This window comes from Metopolophium dirhodum, chromosome 7 (genome assembly GCF_019925205.1).
Source record: "Metopolophium dirhodum isolate CAU chromosome 7, ASM1992520v1, whole genome shotgun sequence".
NCBI lineage: Eukaryota > Metazoa > Arthropoda > Insecta > Hemiptera > Aphididae > Metopolophium > Metopolophium dirhodum.
The window spans coordinates 4,123,237-4,141,101 of NC_083566.1; the positions used below are offsets into that span (position 1 = coordinate 4,123,237).

General features: G+C 25.6%; 1 protein-coding gene across 4 annotated transcripts in view; it reads right to left on the bottom strand.

Moving 5' to 3' along the window:
- Positions 1–460: 460 nt before the first annotated feature.
- LOC132948496 (neuronal acetylcholine receptor subunit alpha-7-like) overlaps positions 461–17,865 on the bottom strand; it is an 82,770-nt gene continuing 65,365 nt past the window's right edge. For 2 of the 4 annotated variants that reach the window (XM_061018988.1, XM_061018986.1), the window contains 3 exons: positions 13,673–13,759; positions 9,097–9,206; positions 461–5,789 (listed from right to left, as the gene is read on the bottom strand). In XM_061018988.1, the coding sequence (XP_060874971.1) occupies positions 5,226–5,789; positions 9,097–9,206; positions 13,673–13,759 (761 nt within the window). In that variant the 3' untranslated portion in view covers positions 461–5,225. Of the gene's footprint in view, positions 5,790–9,096; positions 9,207–13,672; positions 13,760–16,786; positions 16,871–17,865 lie in introns of all 4 variants that reach the window. The other 2 variants (XM_061018987.1, XM_061018985.1) reach the window with 2 other exon arrangements.

Consider the following 17,865-nt stretch of genomic DNA (forward strand, 5'->3'; position numbering starts at 1 on the left):
GATATGTGACCCTCTGATTGAATTTTGGTAATTCGTATTTTTTTAATAAATATTTGTAGTTGGGTGGGTTCTCAGAATCATCCTCAGCATTATATAGCTGCCACTGCCTGTCATTATCATTTTTTCAATAATGTTACAAACATTGAATTGTAGTTACGCTCATGCAAATATGCCATTTACTATTAGAAAGTCTATGTATTATAATTTATAATTATCATTTATCACTTTTCATAAACAAACTGTTCTTATTATGTATAGGTATCCATACGGCTATATATATATATGCACGGCTGTATACGTTTACATATTATGATCAAAAATAAAGTGAAACCTTAAATAACAGTAGGTAGGTATCGGTTTTCATCATATTTAATTTGTTTTTAACTCTACTCATTGATGTTGATTTTGTGCATGTTAATGTTAGGTGAGCGTAAGAGTTAACAGAATATCCAGTAAACGATTAAAATTAATATGATTTAATAATCACAATTATAACTTTTTATATTTATAAGTACAAATTGCTTGAAATTAAACATCATCTACATTACACAAGAGTTAACAAATACTATGAGCAAATCTATATTATGTGTAGGTACACCATTTTGTATTGTTTCATCAATATAATATAATAACATTACGGATATCATTATTAATATTAGATATTTTTCGGCCTTTAAAATTATATTGGCCTATGAAATCGCACATTACGATTTGTCATAGAAATTACAAACAAATAAACATCAACTGTATAAATAAAATAAACAAATTTTGTATAACATAAAAACAAAAAAACTTAACGAAACATATTATGTAATCTAATGATATAAACAATTTTAAGAATATTAGCATATTATGACATTTATATATAGGTAAAAAAAAAAAACATCGAGAAAAAGTCATAAGACTATACGAAACCATTAGTAACAAATAACAAAATGTGTGTTTAAAATTGTTTATTAATCTTTCAATTTAACATTCTTATACTCTTATTTATTGGTTTGAACAATGATAAATTATTCAAAACCACGATCGAACGGTTATTGTTTACTAAAACTCTAAAAATTTAAGAAAGAGACGTGGCACAGTTTAGTGAAACGTTAAACCTACAGCAATAGTAACGGTAATAGAATAATACAAAAACAATGATTAAAATTTTTAAATAATAGAAAAGAAAATACTTCCTTTGATTTGCAACAAATCTTAATGTTATTAATATTTTTGATTGTCTGCTAAAAAATGGCAGAGAAAGATGAACTCAGGCGTACAAACAAAAACAAAAGTTTAAAAATTTAAATGGATATAACCCGATAAGTTGATAACAAATACGAAATTATTGTATTTTACTTAACGATAATATAACATAATATATATAAACACATGTATAATATATATATATATTATAATAAAATGGATTTAATTTTATTTCATAATAATTATGTAATATGTTTTTATTTTTAATCGTTTATTTTTGCTTAACAATTTAAAAAACAGCGCCTAGATGAGCAGGACCATAATTTTAATTAAATTTTATGATAGTAATATGGTTTTAGGGCACACAATATTAAATCATTGATCAAACTAAGTCTAATTAGGGACTTATTTGTATTATATTTCCTATGTATGTTTTTTTTTTTGTAATTTTTCGTAATAATAATATTAGATTAAAGACTGGAAAAGTAATACAACAGAGCGTTCTGTACCTATCTAAACATAAACAAATAAACAATAATAACAATTAGATAAAATAAAATAATAAAATATAATCAAAATAAAATATCCAGATATTATATGAAATCTGACGAACAATTAGGTATAGGTATAAATGAAGACGTGATACTTTTCTTTTACCTAAATATTAAATTAATTAATTTACTAATCTTACTATTTGTCTAATTGAACTAATGACGATAAAAGTAATAATAGGTAATAATAAAAATAATACTGACAAGAGTGACTATATAAAATACCGTTTTAGAACAATTTGATATAATAATGTTGTTATAGTAAAATGTTCTTACAATACGATGTATAATATGGATTACTGTGTTTTTTACACATATTTTCAAGCATATAAAGTTGTCAAATTCATGTTACACATAGTTTAAGTCTCTTATAGTTGTTTTATATTCAATTACGTCTTAAGACATAACAAAATGCTCAAAACCTATACATTAATATTTCATATTATTTCTAAGGGCTACAGTAATATAAAATCAATTATAATTATGTTAACAAGATTCAATAACAACGTACAAATAACAAAGTAGGTATTTACATGTTTTTTATTTTATTTTTTTAATATAAAACTTTTTTTATAATCATTTTTACATTTAATTTTAAAATGATTTCCATTTTTATAAAATAGTTTTGTTTATATTACGTAAACAATGTATAGCTCTAAACAAACGTAGTTTATGTATTTTTAATTTACAATAATTTTACTTTTATTTTATTTATTAAAGCAATTAATTGAGCTGAATTTATTATTTAACACTTTGTTTGTTAACGATCAATCATGAAACATCATCGAAGAAAATTAAATAATTCCAAATCGCTATTCTATGATATCTCTACTAAATTGTATAATGTAGTATATAATTTATATATATATCAAATGAAATTTAAGTATTTTATAACCTATATATTTTTCATTTATTTTTTTGTTTTTGTTTTATGACATTTATTTGAACCGGAAGACGACTCAAGATTTTGTCATTTAATGCATTAGACATTTTTAATAGTTAAATTTATAATAATAATAACCATAATAATAATAATAATAATAATAATAATAATAATAATAATAATAATGATATTGATAATAATTTTAATAATTATTAGTATTACTATTGTAATTTACCGTTGGGCGTTATGATGTTAAAATTTTAAGATTGTCACAGCAAAACGTGCACGTAAAATAAAACAGTTAAGTACTCTAATACATGTCTAAAATATACATAAACAATGTATAATGTGATCGATTTTGTACTAATTTTAAATACGATTATTTGCATATTCCGATCGCATAATAATCTATTTATTTAGTTACGTATTTACGTAGATATTTAGGTGTGTCTGATTAATATATATTTATTTCTTACTTCGCAGATGATTAATAATAAAAAGCAAATCGTTTTAGCTAAACTAATGATATAATCATATCAAGTCTATAAATATATATATATATATATTAATTTGAGCAAGAAGACACAAAAATTGGGTGTCATGACAAATAATTGTATAATATTTAGTAATTTTAGTAATTATTATAGAGATAGATTATGGAATAAATTAAGTTATTGACACATGTATTCCAGTAAAATATTTACGATCTAATAATTATACTAATATTAATTATAGCTACACATTATACGTTTTATCAGCACATTAATTAAAAATAAATAGATAATAAGAACCGAAGTTGAAATAAAACATAGTTTGACATTTGGAGAGTTTTTTCGTGAGGGAAAATCCATTTCCTACTACAGACAAATGTTTAAGTAGACTTATAAATTCGTTTAAAACGCTATAAAATGGTATGGTTTTTCATTATCTCAGACTTATAATTTATTGCAATTTCTATATCAGTGAAATACTTTCCAATGAACAATTATTATTAATAATTATTATCACCGTTAAAAAATAAATCAATTAAATTAGCAACACACGGCATGTAAGCAATTTGTAAAGCCACAGGTGTTTAAAATAATTTTTAATTTTTAATTATTAAAACCGAAAATGGATAAGTACTTAAATTAATATATTGTATACTTTGTAGGTGGGCATCTAAAAACAACGACTGTCGATAATCAAGCCACTCGGAGAATTAAGGTACTTATATTATGTTCTATTTTCAGAGCAGTTGCGAGACCTGTGCAATTTGATATAAACGTTTTTGCACTGTGTGGGAAGGTCTTATTAACGATAATAAACTAAATATATTGTTGACGGTTCGAGGCAAAATGTGTTAACATTGGTGTGAAAATCGAATTTGTATTTCAAACTATTCACAGTTAAATCAATAATATTAAGGAACCCAATATCAGTAATTAAAAATATTATCAATATTATGCAATAGAAGTTAGATAATTTGAAATAAGAGAATTTATGTGAAAATACAATATCACTATTATACTAAGCTAGGTAAATAAAAATTTTAGTTCAATCTAATTTTTGGAAATTAGAAATAGAAAATTTAATATTGTATCTCGATGTCCAGTTATATATGATAATATATCGTTATAGTAATAATTACTGAATTTAAAACTTAATAGTGTCACGACATGTTGTTGGTTTTACGACGCTGTGACAATTAAAAATTTATCGATTCTAGAATGTGTATAATATTATTATGAGACTTCCGATGTCAAATAGGAATTTTTTTTTTTTGATAAGTGCCCTTATTCCTTAAATAAGACGAAAAAAATGAATAAACGAATATAATATATTCGCATGGCAATTTATCTACATCAAATTCAACTATAACTCTTCCGGTTTCATGAAAATATGCAAAAAGTTAACAAATATATTTTAAAAATGTGACAATATCGTACACCGAAACGTAGGTATAGGTACCAACTTTGTAGTAAATTCAATAATTGGTTTGTTATATTATAGTATAAATATACCTATTTTAATTCCTTGTATAAAATATTATGTTCGTTTTTGAAATATTATTTGCGTGGATATATTATTTTAATATTATTGGTGTAAATAATATTATGTTTTACGTGTCCGGTTTAATATTTCATGGAACAGATTTAAACGTTAATAATGTACGATCTACTCAAATTATTTTTGTGCGTTCATTAATTCGTTTCAAGGAGCAGGGGCAGTTTAATATATATCATTATTATTATTACATACAGTAAACCAAATAGATATATATTTATAGATATATATACTTTAGTTAACCATCATTAGAAAAGAAGTAGTTTCAAGAAAAAAATTATAATAGTTATAATAATGTTAGATATTAGGAGGAGTATTTAATAATTATTTAATAATTTTTAATAATATTATAGTTATCTCGTATGCGTATGCGTATAATATTATATTTAAAACGGTACCACACCGATTTCTACATGCCACTTTTCGACGCGACTTCAGATGTGGTCGTCATACAATCTAATATGGCTGCTCCGCCGCAACCGTTTTATATTGTAATATATAACAAAATCTATGTATAGAAGCCGGAACCGGATGCGATGACGTCGGTGGCGCGATCACGTGACGATGACATGCGGCGCGGACATGAGTACCGCTATGGTGGCGGCCACCGTGAAGAATGTGAATATGTACAGGCACATGCGGTCGACCACCATGGCCGCGAACTTCCAGTCGTTGGTGGTCTCCTCGTCCTCCTCGTCCTTGCGCAGCTTGTCCGTGATCACTCGGAGCTCCTTGAGGATGAGCGACAGCTCGCGGTGCGGCCCCAGACACGAGGCCGCGGCCACCGCCGACGCCGCTCCGCCGCCACCTGTCAACATCGCGTGCTGTTGCTGCTGCTGTTCGACCATCACGTGCTCGGGCATCGGCGCCACTTGGCTCCGGGCTCCCGGGTAGCTCCGGGTGGACGAGCGTAGGTCGTCGTCCAGGTCGAGCACGTTAGCCAGTAGGCTCCTGGACGACTTGGCCCGGAACTCCAGGTCTGGTAGGTGGTGGATGGACGACGCCGCCGACTTGTTCTTGGAGTCCGACGACTTGTTCCCATTGCTGGGTGGCTCGTCGCGGTCAGGTCGGCTCATGCACAACAAGCATGGCATCCACACCAGGAACATGAGTTTCACCTGTTTAGACACACACAAGAGCACGTATTCTTATTATTATTATTGAAGTTGGTATTTTTATCGTTATTGGTGTTAATGTTATGATTGTCATTGTCTAGGTCAGTGGTTCCCAATTAGTATACAGCCACGGACCCCTAGCTATAACTTAAATTGGTCCGAGGCCCCCTCTTTTGTAGATACTTACTCTTAAATTTGAATTAATTAATTATCTACCTTTTTCGCGGTAAATCGAGTTTAAATAGTCCAAAAATACCCGGAATTTCAAAATAAAATAAAAATAAAAAATCATTACAGTACTACACAACCGCGGACTCTCTTACATCAACACACGGACCACCAATTGGGAACTACTGGTCTAAGTACATTTCGGGTATGACTAAGGTACTCTGTACCTTTTTAAAAATGTTGTTAGTATTTTATAGTTAATTTTTCTGTTACTGAACTATTTTTGTGTATACATTTGTTGGATAGGTAACTATGCAAAAAGGTACCTGTAGTCTCTACTAATTAGTAATTATTAATAATAAGCTAAACGGTCACAATTAAATACATTTATATTATATTTTGTTGCATTAATATGTAGTAAAAATCTTGTATCTTAATAACCTCTTAAGGAGACGTCATACTCGCATGGTCTCCATCTAACTAAAGCTTAACATAATCAATTTTAGATTGTATTGATTTTACAATGACGCAAAAATAAATGCTTCAATATTCAATTTTGTGGGTGGTTTCTTGTAACAAATTGGAATTAGTTGATACTTTTGGGAGGGAAAAATTAAAAATCCCCCGTATTTTCCGAAATAATCCGGAAAACGGGAATTCTTAAGCATAATTAGTTGTCGACAAAATATTTATATAAGAATTTTGAATTTTTTATACAATTTTGTACGTAAGTAAATACGTTTAAAAATATTTAACTCACTAAGCAGGGGCGTCATTTCAACTTATTGTAAGGTAGGTATGCTAACAACTAGGCAAATCAAAAAAATGTACAGCAGGACAATATATACTGTATTATAAAATTACGACAAACAGTTATAATGTTTATATTTTCAATCTAATAATCTAATTCTAATATTGTATACTTAATTATACTAATTTAGTAGGCGCTCCAATTATTTTAATTCAAATGTTTATAGACACCATTGTAACTAAAAACATTGCATATAAAACAAATCCTGAAATCCTCAGTTATATATAAAATATTAAATATAAACCAAACATTTTTATATATCATTTAAATTATGCATTAATGATAATATTTCCTGGCCATAGTTGACGATACTTAAGACCAATAAAAAAATAAATGATTATTTTTCCAGGCGCGAAAAAATTATAGTGTAGGGCAAAATGCAATCTTGATGTGGAGCCAAAATACATACAAATAGATAAAATATCTGTGATGTGCGGTTATGTGTTAACGAGCATAAAAAAAAATATTTTCGATGGTCCAGTTATTTCCCATTCGCGGGTCACCTATTGCTACCCCTGATTTAAAATATCGAAAAAACATAGTTTCAATAATATATAAACGTTTAAATTTCTAATTTTGAAAAAAATTGTCAGAACCTTGACAATTTACAAACTATTTTTAGTTGTAAATTCATTAAAATTTAAATTCACATACCCAAGGTTTGAAAATTAAATACAAGGATTCTCAAAACTTTTTTTTAGAACCAGAAACTAAATTAGCATAAATCCTTTTAATTAATTATAAACTTTGGAAATTAAAATTTTGATGCAATTTGTCAAAATTGTGAACTATTTAGTTGACGTATATAGGCTGACAGATCGTCTCTGGTCTTATTCGTTTTTCAACATATTTAACACAACCATAACAGTTAATATATAGCAGATTGACTTCAGTGGTTATTTTTTTAAATTAAAATTATATAAGTGTTACACACGTTTGAGTATTTACAAAGGGCGTTATTATTAAGCATAATTTTATATAAATATAATAAAAAACTAAATTAACTTTTACCTTGTAAATAACCTGTACCATATAAGAATTAAAATTATTGTAAAAATAGCAGATTTTGAAAATATTTGTTGTTTACAAAAATTTTTGGTTTTTTTTTTAACAAACTTTAGGCCTTTACTTGTATTGTGACACGAAATACTCTTTAATACCAAAAAAATGTTAATCATCAATATGAATTTGTTTTCAAATATATATATTATAGGAATATACTAAATTTGCTGGGGGACTGAAACCCTTATAACTCCACCACTTCCATAAATACTCAATTGAGTGATAGCAATACTGAACTATCTACACTAAATATAGATTATAACATATTATAATATAGTATAAAGTTTTAAATTTCCGTGTTGTATGTATAATCTATTACAAACTTAATAAAAAATTGACAATGTTATATTTACTGTATTTTTGTCATAACGAGACTGTGAGAGTGCCGAAATATATATATTTTTTTAAAAAATTTTACACTTTTTAACATTTTACTGTTATTTGAAAAAAGTAGCTTTGAAAAATATTTATAAAAATTTACCCTATACAAACATAACTATAACAAAAAAATTGAAGGGAGGCATGGCCCTTTTACGGGCGCCCTTTATTACAAAGTTATAAATCATTATGTATGAATGTATATCTATTTTGATATTATATTGTATACAATACCTTTTAGAATTTATTTGTATTAATTAAATCTAAACTGAATGACATATTATAAATTGCTATAAAACGATAACTGAATTTTATTTTTCCATATTTGAAATGAATTACGTCATATTTTAAACTGTGTCTATTAACAGATCAATGATTTTGTTCGTTAATTTATATTCATTGTACCACATATATTTTTTATGAACCTGTATTTCAACCATCAATGATGATAATATATTTTTAATATAAAAAACGTGTTACGATAAGTGTATCGGCGCGTTGGATAGGCAATTTTGCTACACTCACGCGTAGAAAATATTATATCACCTAATAATTATGGTTTTTAAATTATTTTAAAGTTTTAAATGTAATCGGCATATTATTATTGTAATATTACTATTTATAAAAGATATAATTTTACTAAAAAAATATTCAAGCAAATCTAGTCATAAATAAAAAAATAAGGTTTAAAAAATGTAATTTCATAATATTATTAATTCAATATTAATTTAAATTAATAATTTAAAATAAAATATATTTTGTATCATAATAGTAGCTAGATTTTGGCCACTTTCTTCTCGTGCCCTGTTGTTTTTTTTTTGTGGTCTTAGTGTATATTTATTCTTTATTTCAATATAATACTATAATATAGTGTAATAATAATTTAATTACCCATTTGGACATGACGTGAGTATCCGCATTACGGTGATGATAATTCAGAATCATGATTGTGGACACGACTGACGATGCAACCATGAACATGATACAGTTGAAATAAGTACCTAAAGGCCGCAGGAACACAATAAAATATATATTAATAATCATCGCATTGGTATTTATTTTTTTCCGTTGTTTTTAAAGCATCGTGCGTTCATGTTTTCTAAGTGCAAATAATGTAATCTAATTTGTGACTTCGAATGTTAATCAAGGTTGAATTTATAATGCATTACATTTTTGTACGAACTAATATTATACTTATAATTGTCTTGATTATTTCATTGAACTTAAACTTGAAAAAAAAATAAAAAAAATTCCAAGTCACTGAAGAATTCATATGTTGATTCTTATAAAAAAATAAAATATCATCTATTTTGAAATGTAATGACTGAGGAAGTAAAAAGTATTCTAAACAAACTACATAGATAATAAATTGTAAAATAAAATCAGACATAAACAAGACAGGTTTGTATATTTAAGACAGACAGATGTAAAGTAATGTACTACTCATGCAAGTAATACAATAATATAATCGTAACATTCGTAACTATTTTTATATTTTAAATTTAATTTTTGATAAACGATCAAGTCTTGTTTAAATCATCATCATTATAATATAATGAACACTTTAGACCACGGATGATTATAGAATGAAGTTATTATTTTCGTTGATCATCTAGCGAAGTAGGTACTTTTTTTTTGATTTTAGTTGATGAATTAAACAAAAGTATCTATACAAATAATTCCCTTAATTGTATGTATATATACAAAAAAAAAAATTATAAAGACGTGTCCACATGCATGGGCGCGTTTTTAGCGCTTTTACGTATACTGTATACATAATATTATTAATAATAATAATAATAATAATAATAATAATAATAATAATGATAATAATAATATTAATAATAATAATAATAATAATAATATTATTGATAGTAATTATTATAATATTTATAATAATAATGAACACTCGATGATTACATTTTTATGTTGTACTGATATACTGTTACATGTATAATATTTTCTTAAAATGTTATCTATGACATGATAGAAAGTAGAAACATTCATTTAAATTATATCTATATGTAATAGAAGTTGATGCACGATGTTGTTGTAAAAAAAATGATTTATCGCTATAAACAAAGCTCAGTTTATAAAAAACAGAATACAGTAACAATCAAATCGTATGAACTGCATGTGGTTAATACATAAATAACTAATATAATAATATAATTCAGGTAAAAAGAAAAATAATAATATAATCATACGATTTGTAAGCCTTGTTACCTTTTCTCTTACGAATCAGTTTTTGTTATTAAAATAAATAGTTACGCGTATTTAGGCTTAGTAATGAGTATTGAAATATTGTTAACATTATCGGATGAAGTATAAATTCACTGGTCAGAATAAGATATATTTTGTTTGTTTGACGAGTTAAAAATGTAATAATTAATAGGTATGTTATATAATTATATAAAAAGTAATACCTTAACAACTACTATTACTTTATAACTTGTAACTTTTGTGGTAAAAAATAAATTTTACCTCTAGGACTCTAAGTTAAATCCAAACACTTAGACAATAAATGATAAACCAGAATTACAACAACATATGGTTAGGTTAGGTAGACCTAACCTAACCTATGTGTCATCTTACAATTTTGCTATACCTCAATAATTTTTACCACCGACATAAAATATTGAATGACATTTGAATTTCAATAATATTAATAGTGTAAAATATATTCTCATGTTTGTTTTGTGAAAAAAAAACCAAAATAATAATAATATAAAATACCAAACTAATTATTTGTACGTAATTTTCAAAATATTAGTAGTTTACATAAAAACTTCGCTAGATGTTTAAAATGGATGTATACACGACAGACGTATGTACATTCCTAACTTAAAAACAATTACACCAGATTTCATCATCTATGGTCTTAAGGTAATCATAATTTAAATGACTTCTACAAATCGGAGTTAAAATAACTTATTATTTATTTGTTTCTATTTTTCATTAAAAAAAAAATATTTAGTTGTAAATTAATTATTTTTTAAATACTGTACATTTTTAATGACGGATAGAATACAGTTTTTAATGCCTTTATGTTTTCGTTTACTTGACGTAATATGCATTTATAATGTATATATGTATATATATATATATATTTATTTATTTTTAACCGATTTGTATGAAGTCATGTTTAAAATTAGCTAAATAATTTTTAAGAAACTACCGGCTTTGTTACTTGGAGGCAGAGGGGCCCACAAATATATTATAATAGTAATATATATGATTGATTAAACATTTTGTTTTTTAAATTAATATTTAACCATTTTTTAATTTGTGAAATAAACAAATATTGTTTAATTTACAATACGAATAATTGGTTAATATTTATCTTTGACGCGGCAACATCGGTTTAATCAGTTTTATTGTTTTCACACAACATTGAGAGAAAATAATTAAATAAAAACAAAAAAAAATAAAATCAATAAATAAATTATAAAATGAAGAGGGAAAAGGAAGGAAATGGTGAAATAATCGTGTGATAAACATTTTTAACGTAAAATGATAACAAATCAAATAAAAATCAAATAATAATATCAACACTTTGTAATAAGTAAAAATGTACGTTTTACTTTACATAATATATATAATATAATATATTATATAAAAACGAATGAATAAATAATAGTTATACTGATTTTTAATAAAATAATAATAATAATGAAATGTTTTCAATTATTTAATAATTATGTTTAACTTTTGGAAATCAATAGATCACTCGTGCAGTCTGCAATATCACGTCATCTGGTACCTTGTATCGGTTTAAATAGTGTGGTGTTACAAACTGAACAGAAACATAATGTAGAGAAAATTAAAAAAATTAAAATAAATTAACAATCAGAAAACTACTGTAATGAGTGAAATCAAAAACAATAAATAAATAAATAAATAAATAAAACATACTGACACGTATTCATGATCACACGAACAAAACTGTGTACATTTTTAAAAATGTTTAGTAGTGCATATTAACATATAAGCATGTAGATGTTCATACATATATACCTATATATTAATATACGTATTTATTTAGTAGTAGTTTTTAAAAAAAATATTATTTAACATTCGCACGGCTTCTTTCTTATTTAGTTTTTTCTGCTTAGATGGTTTATCGGACAACTGAGAGCAGAATGTCAAATACAAATACGAATGCACAATGAAACACGGTGACGATCAAGTAGTTTACGAAACATAAACAAAAAGATAGCATGCTATAGAAATGTTTGTAATGATGTTGAAGAAATATGATGTTTATTTTGTGTTTTTGTATTATGTACATTGTACAAGCGTTTTCGGCTTTTCGTAAAGAAAATTGATAATTGTAAATAATTTATTTTGTATATATTTTGTGATTTCAATATTTCGATAACCATATCGCTATGAACTTCGATGGTCCCAGAAAGTCCTTCTCCCAAAAGGCCAAAATGGTGTGACTTAAGACTTATTTAAGGACTATATACTATGCCCATTATTTATTAATTTTAATTTTTATAAATATTTTATCATTTCTATATTTAAACGAGGATTGTGAAAGTCAAAATGTAATACAACTATTTTAATTTTAAGCAAAAAATCAAACTTTTCATTACATATTGTGTTGTTCTTATTTTAAGTAATTTTTTTTTAAAGTTTTTTTATACAAATAGTTTAAAAAGTATAGAATTTCCCCAGAAAATTAATTTTAAGTCTCAGAAATTGTGTTTATAGAATATAAATCATTCATTCGTCCAATAAAAAAAAAATAGAATTATCTATAATTTATTGTTCATAGCGTTATGGTTTTACTTTTATTTTTTTCAAACACAAAATACCTTATTTTTGATTATTTGAATTGTTTGTGTTGTTGCGAGTGTGTTGAATGTGTTATTTTATTTTGTATGTACGAGAAAACAGAGAAAGTAAGAGCAAGCTGAGCTGAACACAAACCACAAAATTCCGCAAAACATGTATATGTATAATGTATATATATTAAAAAATATACATATATAATTATATATATATACATAATTTTAAATATATTTATATATATATATATATATATGCGTGTGATTTATTTAAATGGAAAAAATCAAAATGAAAAACTCGAACTAGGTTATGGTTACACAGCAATAGATGGATGTATATACATACATACATATATGTATATATATATTATATAATATTATAATATGTATAAATATATATAAATACAAGTATAAAAATATGTATATAAAATATGAAACATAATTTATATAACTCAATATAAATATAATATGTATATAAACATATATATATATATAAGATTTAAGTGAATACATATATACGTTGCATACTTGCATGCATATATTATACACATTCAAATATATATACCTATATATATATATGATTAAATACATTTATATATATATTTAATTAATATTAAATTGTTCCTAATATGACATGTATTTATTTGTTTTTATTTTTAATTTTGCCTGACCTAGTAAGGGGATAGCTTCAGATGTTTGTGGTAAGGCATCGGCTATCATGAGTGAGAATACGGACAGTGATAGGAGGATTGTCACTCCTGAAACAACATAAATGCCAAACACCACACATTCCATTAAATAATAATAATATTAATAATAACAATAATAATAGTAATAATAATAATGATAATAATAATAATAATAATAATAATAATACAAAAACAAAAAAAAATAAAAATAATAATTATAATAAAAATAAAAATAACAATAACAATAATAATAATAATAATAATTATTATAGTGATAATAATAATAATAATAATAACAACAAAATTAAATCAATGATAAAGTTTTAGGTATAAGTATAATAGGCTAACGGTGACTAAAAAAAAATAGTAAAACTAGTGGACGAAAATTCGAGTACCTACTCGTGACGACACCAAATGTCAAACAGTCTTGTACGCCAAATTATATATTAGACCTAATGATTATATAATATTATAATCTTTTGTACCTATATGTGTTGTTGATGAATACAATTTCATTTTAATACATGTTATACCAATATTATATGAATAGTATACAGCGGTAGTGTTGAAATGAAACCGAAAATAAACTCGAACAAAACAGCTAACTACACGGAAACTACAAAAATACAATTATTACGTGTGTGCTCACTGGGTTTTTGTTTCTCAGGTCACTTAAACATGGAGAAAATATATATGTTTTTGGTCGTTATTTTTTGCCATAGTTATTTTTTTTATTATTAATAATTTCTTTACGATAAGTTTTTTCTTCTGGAGACCAGGTTCGAAGGGTGAAATAAAACAATACAGTGCTGTTTATGGTATATTATTATCATATTATGATATACGTTTAATGCGATCCCGTTAACTGTTTTTATAATATAATATTATGTCTTAATAGTTAATAAATAGTAAGCAACAGAATATTATTATTATGCAGGGAACCTATAATATTATAATAATAATATATCGACTGAAATTCCAAAATGGTTTCATCGCATTACAAAAATATATAATATAATATATAATTTATAAAACCTTCCGTTTTTTACGATGCAACGTTGTTGTTTTAAAATTTAAAGGTACTATAATATAATAATTGTATAATAAGAAAAAGTATTATTTTTACAGTGCGTATAAAAAAATGATATTATTATTGCTTGACTTGTATATTATTAACACTAATCAAGCGAACACTGACTCTGGTAGAAAGCTAAAGGACTCCACACTCTAAAGTTTAAGACGTTTATTATGTCCAAATACAAAGACATTTTAAACAATAATATGGTTTTTCATGTAATAAATAATAAAAATCATAAAATAAAAATATATATTAATACATGCATTATTATGGTTACCTACACGATATTTGTTTATCGTTCTTGTAATATATATATATTATATGTATATAATATATATATTATACACACACATACGAATATATTATATACACACATATATAAATATAAGAATATAATATAATATGTATACGTATAGGTATATAGTATATATTTTATTTCGATAGTAATGCTATATAATATGTTTATCGGGAAGCTAGTGGTGGTATAGCTAGGTCTTGAGAACGGAGGGACTTGTGGTTCGTCGGTGATCGTGAGACGGCGGAGGTAACGTGGAGGGATAATGGAAATCGTGGTGAACCGGGCGAGTGGGCGAATGGTATATTATAATAGTATAGAAGAAAATGTACATTATCGCCCGGACGATATCGAAGCCCGTACGAGTTTATATTATTCTTTTGAAACCACTAAATTGCATCCCCACGGTGGCGATTTCTGCTGTACAGTCACGGCAATCGGGATATGTTCAGTGTGTTAAGTGTGCGCGTCTGAAAGCGCATTCTAAAGCGTATATTATATATATATATATTTTTTTCATCTATACATTTGCCGAGGAGTGTTCGTGTGTGGGTGGGTGTTTGTGAGGGTGCGAGTGTGTTAGTGTACGTATATACAGTGTCTGTGTGTGTGTGTGTGTGTGTGTGTTTGTGTATAATATTCTGTATCTGTGCGTTTGTGACTTGTGTCTGTCTATGGGTGTATCCCGAGCATTACTTTACTAACCAACTATAAATCTAAAATAGGCACTAAGCGCTCTAAATGACATATTAATATAGTTTCATACATGTACGATTTAGTATATGCATTCAGTAATATTTATGTTTTATTGTTTAACACGTGCAGTATAGGTACGTTATGATAATATTATAATATTTATAACATTATAATATAATATACGTCATACAAAAAATCATCTATTTATTTAATTTTCTCTATACCTATTATAATATATATAATATTATGTACGTATATCGTATTTTTATACATATATATTATATCTATATAATATAAATATGTATAGGAGGAAAATAAAATCATGATGGGGCCGAATGAAAAAGGAAAACAAAAACCCGTGACCATTCATTGGAGTTGTATATGTAATCATATTTTACTATGAAAAATAATAAAGATAACAAAAATAATAAACAAAATAATAATAATAACAACAATAATAAAAGTTGTGTTTAAACAAAGCGTTTTAAGTCTATACAAGTTTGAAACTTGACGAAAATCGTTCTTAAATATTTAGACAGTTAATTATTGAGCAAAACATCGTTATGTGTTCCCACAGGATAACTTTTGTAGGTGTTAACCTACAGTACTAGAGTATGTTTTTATTATCATTAACAAGCATAATATTTATCTAATATCTAATAAGCATTTATCGTATTATTTTATTTTGGCCGTATCAAAATAATAAAAAAAAATAAAAAAAATACTTGACACTATATGAAGCCTCCAAGCAATTTGTGACCGAAACTAAAATTTTTTTTAAACAATAATAATATATTTCTTTTTTTTTGTATTATTGCGATGTTTATATTATGGTACGCGTTAAATTTGATTTTTATTAATTGAAGTCCCCCAATTGTTGCACCCCTGCCATCCAAGTACAAACCCTCAAACAGGTGCAAATAATAATAATAATAATAATAATAATAATAATAATAATAATAATAATAATAAAAACAACAACAACAACAACACAAAGAAAAATAACAAACTTTTAATTTGATTATACCTATCAGTGGTAACTCAGAGGCAGGTGGCATTGTTTCGCACACCATATTTAGGAAGAATGTAAGCGATAGCAAAACCGTAACTCCTGTTCGCCAACATCAAAAAAAATATATTAATTATGATCTTAATAAATTATTGAAAATAATACATATTATTTGCAAAAAAAAAATGTATAATAATATAAATTAATATAAAATGTAATTGTTTACAACACGTTTTTGATAAGCTGAAAATGTGTATTTTGTCAATGCAATAAATTATGGGAACCTGGTCTCCAGTTCCTCTCAAGCTATGATATACTTGATATATTTCTTTTTTTAATTATATAATTCGTTTGTGACAATAAAATAATAATACAATAGAATCATAATAGATTTTATGTTTAAAATCTATTAAAATAATTAGCTTAAACACAATTCTTTTCAGCTATAAATTTCCATAGCAACTAATAATAACTTATATTGTTACTTTCAAAAAATATTTTTAAAAAGAACCACACAAATAAATTTGTAACAAAACTCACTCAAATACCTATTTTAAGAAAAAACTATTGTCCGAGTTATCTTCTTTAAAAGTTAATGGTGTAAAATCTAATAACCGGTTTATTAGTTAACGACCCGTAATTTTGTTCGATAGCCTGCTCCAATCAATAACATTGAAACTTTTAAATATAAATACACGTTTTCAGATAACTAATTTAGGAAAATTTTTAAAACTCCATATTTTCTTAAATGATTTTACATCCAACAGCGTATTAAAGTCCAAAGGTATCATCAAACTATTTAATGGCATTTATGATTGATACATATTTTAATTATTAAGAAACATATACAATGTAAAAGTTGATTGTTTTGTTAGTAAACCTAAAAAAAAAAAAATATCAACCGAGGTCAAAATATTATGGTTAATATTTATTAGAGTCATGTTAAGATTATTGCTATAAATCAAAATGTGATTACAATAATTTTCAATATTCAATATTATTCATAAATATATTAGTATAGATTTATAGGTACTGTAATTAGTAAGTTATATGAACTTTCTATATTTTGCTGATTAATTAAAATTAAAAAATGTTTA